Source organism: Sprattus sprattus (assembly GCF_963457725.1).
Source record: "Sprattus sprattus genome assembly, chromosome: 3".
In the NCBI taxonomy this organism is placed as follows: domain Eukaryota; kingdom Metazoa; phylum Chordata; class Actinopteri; order Clupeiformes; family Clupeidae; genus Sprattus; species Sprattus sprattus.
In genome coordinates, this window is record NC_137922.1 from 27,053,942 (window position 1) to 27,061,441 (window position 7,500).

The 7,500-nt window shown below is 45.2% G+C and overlaps 1 protein-coding gene across 3 annotated transcripts in view; it reads left to right on the forward strand.

The window, feature by feature from the left end:
• The window catches only part of cd99 (CD99 molecule), a 26,553-nt gene that overhangs the window by 864 nt on the left and 18,189 nt on the right, over positions 1-7,500 (forward strand). For 2 of the 3 annotated variants that reach the window (XM_080834111.1, XM_080834112.1), the window contains exons 3-4: positions 5,949-5,987; positions 6,194-6,241. In XM_080834111.1, the coding sequence (XP_080690237.1) occupies positions 5,949-5,987; positions 6,194-6,241 (87 nt within the window). Of the gene's footprint in view, positions 1-5,946; positions 5,988-6,193; positions 6,242-7,500 lie in introns of those variants that run through there. The other variant, XM_080834110.1, reaches the window with a different exon arrangement.

Below are 7,500 nucleotides of genomic sequence, written 5' to 3' on the forward strand. Positions count from 1 at the left end.
GGAGGAAAAGTAAATACCACGTTGACTCCTTTGATTTGTGTCCCTTTTACTGTGGTAGTGTAGCCTGACGATGTCATACTCATAATTCTAGTCAGAATATGAGTGAGACCGAACCATTGGGCTGTTATTATGGGCCGTGTTTCAACGAACCAGGAAAGAAAATTCCTCTTCGCTGAATTGGATACCTAGAATCAATCAGAGCAACGTAGTATTACCATCTGACAGATTAAACTTTTACCTGATCCCGTAGGAAGGACGGCAAAAACATCTTTTCAATCGACAAATGCCTTGATCGCGTTTCTCTGTTCCTCTTTCAAAATTAATGCGCTGTCAATATCTGTTGAGATATGCCTGCTCACGTTACTTAATTAGCACTCAAGGCTAGAAGCTACCATTTGTTTCAATGTTTTTTTTGGCCAACGCGTTAGCATAACCTATCAATAATGGTCTAGAGTGCTTTAGTTAGGACCTACAATCCTCGGCAACACTCGTTTTGCGTATACACAACTAACCGAGTCAATGTAGACATAAAAAAAAAAAGTCGTGTAGATAGCTTAAATCATATAAAATATGTCCTACTAAGCTCCCGAGACGGCGCCATCTTTGTTCAATGTATATTTCGGTATATTCTATCTATATCTGTCCATCAACGAATAAAGCCCGCCCTTACAATTTGATTGGTTTAGATTGCTTTCTCAACTTTTCTGAAACGTTAAATCTCTCCCAACTAGCTCGACTCCAGACTGAATCTCCCAGACCAAAAATTTTGTGGGCGGAGTTCAGGCTGGTATCCAGGCTAGTGGTAGTGTATACTGTAGTAGGAAAGTGTATATCATTTTGAACACTTTGTTTATGATTTGAGAGCAGTGTTTGATTTTGAGCATAGGTAAAACTGTTTTGAGGCGAAAGTTTCATTTTGCAAGAGGATTCAGAGGTTTTGTAAATAGTGCTTGAAGATGAGGTTTTGTGTTTAGAGTTTAGAGAAAATGAGTGACTGTTTCAAGAATGTGTTTTAGCAATTGTAAAAAACTGTAAGTAGATAAATGCTCTACAAATAACAACACAGAAGTTATTTATTTGGTGCATTCGCCGTCAGTTGAGCTGAACTTTTCATAAGTCTGCCGGTTTTACATTTGATTCGAGCGGATTGGCCACGCGACATGTTAGAGAAGGATTCAAATGTGGATTCAAGGATTCTGAACGGTTGAATGTTTCGCCCGTTGAGTGCTGCGGGCTGGTCTGGTCTGGTCACCATCTCACGTCTCAGAATCAGCTTTTATTGGCCAAGTTAGTTTGCACAAACAAGGAATTTGTCTTGGTGCAGTGGCTCTCACTGTGCTTACACATTACATATCACAACACAAAACAATACCACAGTGCAATGGTCTACCGTCCAAAAAGTCGAAAAAAGTATAAACAAGGAGTATATATAAATAGTGCAAAGTGGAGAGTCCAGGAAGAGCAGGAATAAATAAATGCTAAGTCTATGTCTAAGGCTGTCTGTTGTTTCTCTTCCACACAACTCTAACAGTCGTGTGCCTTTCTAAGAGCTTCTGTTTGGTAAACTGCTGCAGGCTACCCACATGCAAATGTACGCAAAGTGAGGGATGAACACCTGGCCCGGTGAAAAAGTTAGTAGAGAGATGAACAAAGGATTCAGGTGCAGAGCCTAGTCTAGTCCGAAACCCTGAGGCAAAGATGAAGGTGATGAACATGTGATTCAAGGTGAACTAAGAAGAAGTGAACACATGCCTCAGGTGAAAAGGATATAAGTAAACTCGTAATTATGACTGGAGTAGAAATGAACACGTGATTCACACATACACCCTGGTCTCGTACTGAACTTTCTTACCCTCCTTGGTAGGGTGAGCAGATGTTTTTCGCTTTTTGTTTAAAAAGATAAAAACATTACACTGTTTTGGTGGTGCTTACGTGTCTGAACTGAAAATGTCACCCTAACCTAGGGTACAGGGGTGCAGAGCGACTCCTCTACCTCCTGAACCACTATCCTAGGGCCGGAGAGAGAGTCTAACGACTCCTCTAACTCCTGAACCACTATCCTAGGGTCGGGGAGAGAGTCTAACGACTCCTCTACCTCCTGAACCACTATCCTAGGGTCGGGGAGAGAGTCTAACGACTCCTCTACCTCCTGAACCACTATCCTAGGGTCGGAGAGAGAGTCTAACGACTCCTCTAACTCCTGAACCACTATCCTAGGGTCGGGGAGAGAGTCTAACGACTCCTCTACCTCCTGAACCACTATCCTAGGGTCGGGGAGAGAGTCTAACGACTCCTCTACCTCCTGAACCACTATCCTAGGGTCGGGGAGAGAGAGTCTAACGACTCCTCTACCTCCTGAACCACTATCCTAGGGTCGGGGAGAGAGTCTAACGACTCCTCTACCTCCTGAACCACTATCCTAGGGTCGGGGAGAGAGAGTCTAACTGAACCACTATCCTAGGGTCGGGGAAAGAGAGTCTACCTGAACCACTATCCTAGGGTCGGGGAGAGAGAGCCTGTAGGGCGGGTCCACACCTGCCTTTTGTTATGGACGAGAACTATGAGGAAAAGATGGTCAGGAAACAAACAAAAGCACAGAAGCTCATGCCAATGAGGCTAACGCAGCTGCCCAGCTATCTCTCAGTCAGAGGTCGGAGTTGCCGCGGTGATACACGCTGTCATGGCCGCCCCCTGCACTGGCCTGTGTTTGTTTTGATGCGTTGCCATGGTTTTAGGCAGTGTTGAGAGGAGTAGCGCTGTCAGCCGTGGTCTCCACATGACTGTGACTCACCCAGTGTTTCCCTCCCTGTGTGTGTGTGTGTGCGTGTGTGTGTGTTTCCCTGTGGGGACGTCTTGTCTGCTAGCAGAGTTTAACCAGCGGGGCTATGTGAAATAGCATTTAGTGCGGGTGTGATATTGTGTTTGTGTGTGTGTGTGCGTGGGTGGGGGTGGGGGGTGTTTTATGTTCAAAGAAATTGCACAACAGTGATAAACTTTTAGGATCAATAGTCTTCTGTGTTTGTGTTGGAATGGTGAAGCAATTGTGTTGGTTTGAGTTGTAGCTCGGTGTACTGTTTGTATGTTTAGTTGTTGTTTGTGTGTGTAATTTGTGGTAGTTGTTGTTTGTGTGTGTAGTTTGGCTGTGTATTTGTTGTGTGTGTGTGTGTAGTTTGTGGTAGTAGTTGTTTGTTTGTGTACTCTGTGTGTGTTGTTTGTGGTAGTTGTAGTTTGTGTGTGTAGTGTGTGAGTTTGTGTGTGTGTGTGTGATGGTTTCCATCAACGCATGAGCCGTTCTGCCTACTACACCACAACCGACAAAGGGAATCAATCGCGCACATCCTCAACGGCTGCCCTGCCTACAAAGGACTTTACATCGCGCGGCATGACCGAATTGTGGCGCTGGCCATGAAGAAACTCCGCGAGAACAGCACCTTCACAACCATGCATACCAACGAGTCTGTTAAACCACACTGGTTCTCCATTCCACATGATCAGCGAAACAAATTGAAAACTGCCATTAAGCACATCGCAAATACACCGGACCTTGTGTCAATTAATGAAGAAAATAAAACGATCACAATCATTGAGATTGGTTGCTCTTACGACGCCTACATGGACACCTGCTATGCGTCAAAACTGCTAAAATATCAACCCTTAAGTACTGTTCTAACCAACTATGGCTACACATGTACAATCATTGCCTTGATCTTTGGCAGCTTAGGTCATGTGCACAGGATGTGTGTGCGAGGCCTACAAATCTGTGGTCTCTCCAAAAAAAGGGCCAAACACTTTGCAAAGTACTGCTCCACGTCAGCAATAATAGGTAGCCACTTCATTTGGAAGCGCAGGTGTCACCTTTACCCGTAATGCACTATATGGACTAGAACTTTGAATGCAATTTAAGACTTCCCTTTAGCCAAATTTGGATTTTGACTGATATGTACTAATGTATCGAATCCAAATAAAGAAGTAAACTGTGTTGTATGTGAGTGCAGTTCTATTAATGCTAGTTAGCTGTAGCGACGCTATGGGACAATAGCATTGTGAACTGAGGCTGGGAGAGAAGAAGGCAGCTAAGCTCGTCCGAACAGAGTGTTCTAAATATATTGCCCCTTCATGCCAGGATTCCTCCAGTGTGTGTGTGTGTGTGTGTGTGTGTGTGTGTGTGTGTGTGTGTGTGTGTGTGTGTGTGTGTGCCAGGCTTCCTCAGAGCTGTGCCCTCATTGGCCCACTACCACCACAGGAATGCCCCTCTCCTCAGGCAAACCCCTCTCCCTACACACACAAACAGCCTTAGCAGACCTGGGCAATCTGTTACCACACACACACACACACACACACACACACACACACACACACACACACACACACACACACACACACACACACAACCACACACTCACACACACACACACACACACACACACACACACCTTCTCTCTACTCTACTCTCTCCACCCATGGAGAGATCAGGGGGTTTTGATGTGGCATGTTTAGTAATGACTGTGTGTGTCTTCTTTTGAGGCAGGCATGTCTTGTGTGCGTGTGTGCGTGTGTGTGTGTGTGCGTGTGAGTGTGTGTGTGTGAGTGTGTGTGCGTGTGTGTGTGTGTGTGTGTGTGAGTGTGTGTGTGTGTGTGTGTGTGTGTGTGTGTGTGTGTGTGTGTGTGTGTGTGTGTGTTTGGGTGGGTCCATGACTCATTGGAGAGAGTTTGATCTGCAGCACAACTCGTGGCCATGAAACGAGGCTCCGCCCTGTTGGAAGTTGTCTCTTCACTTTCAATGAATCGAGCGAGGGGGGGTGTGTGTGTGTGTGTGTGTGTCTATCTAGATATGAAAGGTGTGAGTGACAGGCAGGGGGGATCCAGCTACGACCATCTGGCAGTAGAGCAGACAAAGGCCTGTGAATGTGTGCGGAACTATGAGTGTATGTGTGAATGTGTGCGGAACTATGAGTGTGTGTGTGTGTGTGTGTGTGTATCTATAAGTGTGTATATGAAGCTATGAGTGTGTGTTTGTGTGTCTATGAGTGTGTGTGTACCTATAAGTGTGTATATGAAGCTATGAGTGTGTGTGTGTATTTATGAGTGTGTACATGGACGTTAAAACAGGCACAGAGAGTTCTGAGGCAGTTCTGTGTGTGCATGTGTGTGTGTACATGCATGCGTGTGTGTAGATGCGAGGATGTGTGTGTGTTAGCATTGGGCGTAGGAAGGGTTATATCACTCCACATGACCCTCTTACCCCAGGGATGGGAGATAACAGTGAGGATATTCTGAAGACACTTAGGCGGTTTCCTCTCTCTCTGTCTCTCTCACACACACACACACACACACACACACACACTGATAAACACTATTTATAAATAAATGTTTTTTGGTGACCGACGGGCGTGGATCTTTACTGTTTCCTTGTCTTCAATGGTACAACACATGTTATCATGATACACACACACACACTGATACACACACACACTTTATCATGATACAAACACACACACTGACATACACACACTGATACACACTCACACCCTAATACACACACACACACGGATACACACACACACACTGATACACACACACACTTTATCATGATACAAACACACACACTGACATACACACACTGATACACACTCACACCCTAATACACACACACACACGGATACACACACACACATGTTATCTTTGGGTGCTACTGCTAATGAATGACACTTATGCTTCTCCTCTCCTCCATTCTCTCTTCCTCGCTTCTTCTCTCCTCTCTTTCTCTCCTCTCCTCTCCTCTCCTCCTCCCCTTTCCTCTCCTCTTCTCCCATCCTCCTCTCCTCTCCTCTCCTCGCCTCTCCTCTCCTTCTCTCCTCTCCTCTCCTCTCCTCCTCCACTATCCTCTCCTCCCCTCTCCTCTCCTCTCTCCACCTCTCCTCCTCTCCTCTCCTCTCCTCCTCTCCCAGATTTGGACCTCTCCGATGCCTTAGGAGACTTTTTTGACAGTAAGTCTCCCTGTGCTCTGTGTCTTAACTAGCCTAGGGTTACAACATTACAATACAGTATATTTCAGTATATTACATTAAACATTACATAACATACATACAGTACATTACATATGTATATTCTGTCAGATCATACTGTATATTTCTCTGTGTTTGTATATTCTATCAGATCTTAATGTAATGTATATCTCTGTGTTTTCTTGCAGCGACAGAGAAACCTCCACCTAAAGAGCCTGAGGCACCTAAAATCCCTGGTAAGAACCGCCAGTGTATATAGAACCCTCGCAGGTCCACACACTAGAACCGCCAGTGTATATAGAATCCTCACAGGTCCACACACTAGAACCGCCAGTGTATATAGAACCCTTGCAGGTCCACACACTAGAACCGCCAGTGTATAAGAACCCTTGCAGGTCCACACACTAGAACCGCCAGTGTATAAGAACCCTTGCAGGTCCACACACTAGAACCGCCAGTGTATAAGAACCCTCGCAGGTCCACAGACTGTGCTATGATGTGTTCAGCTGGATTGGAGAGTGATGTGGGTTAAGTGGACCTTGAGTGGACGTGCTGTATGTATGTAAAACCTGATGGGTTACCCGGGCCCTACTGGGTTGGCCCCTGAGCTGAGCGCTGGTTGTGATTGGCCCCTGAGTCTCTGTGTGGGGCTCTCTGATTGGTCCCTATGGCTCTTAGTTGATCTGGGTGATTGGTGTCTCTGATAGGCCACCTGATTTTATTCATACAAATCAATAGATAGCTGCAGACTCTAAGGCAGATGAAGATCAACTGGGTCGAACCGGCTCAGCCGTGGGTCCACTGGGTCGGAACCGGCTTAGCTGTTGGTCCACTGGGTCAGAACTGGATTAGCCGTGGGTCCACTGGGTCTGTTGCTATCATGCTCCTGCTCATCCAGGCAGTGTTGGGAATTTCCTGTCTTTTAACCCAATTACAACATGTGTGTTAAATAAAGTCCCTTTGTGTGTGATTGTGTGTGTGTGAGTGTGATTGTGTGTGTGTGAGTGTGTGTGTGCATGTGTGTGTGTGTGTGTGTGTGTGTGTGTGTGCATGAGAGTGGGTGTTTTCAATATTTTATATTAGGAAGTCCCTTGTGATCAACATCTCTTTAAAGGCACCCAGTGCAACATTAGGGCATCAAAATGGAAATATTCTGGATAAGACTTTATGATCTTTATGACATTGACATTTACTTCACCATATTAGCACATTTGCATCATTATTTGATACTTTGGGCGTTAAAAAGAGCGCTAAAACTAGCCGCAAGAGCGTAGCCCTTTATTTATTGTGTGCCACCAATAAATAAAGCCGGATTCCAGTCAATGGAAAAATGCTCTCTCCCCTACGGCGATTGTTGTTGTTTACGATTTTCTATCAGTTCTCAGCACACAACGACGTCTCATCTTTGCTCCTTGAATGTCGATATGTAATGGTATGGAGTTATTAAAACTTACTACGTGTAAAAAAGACTAGAAATTGAATGTTTATTTTTCGA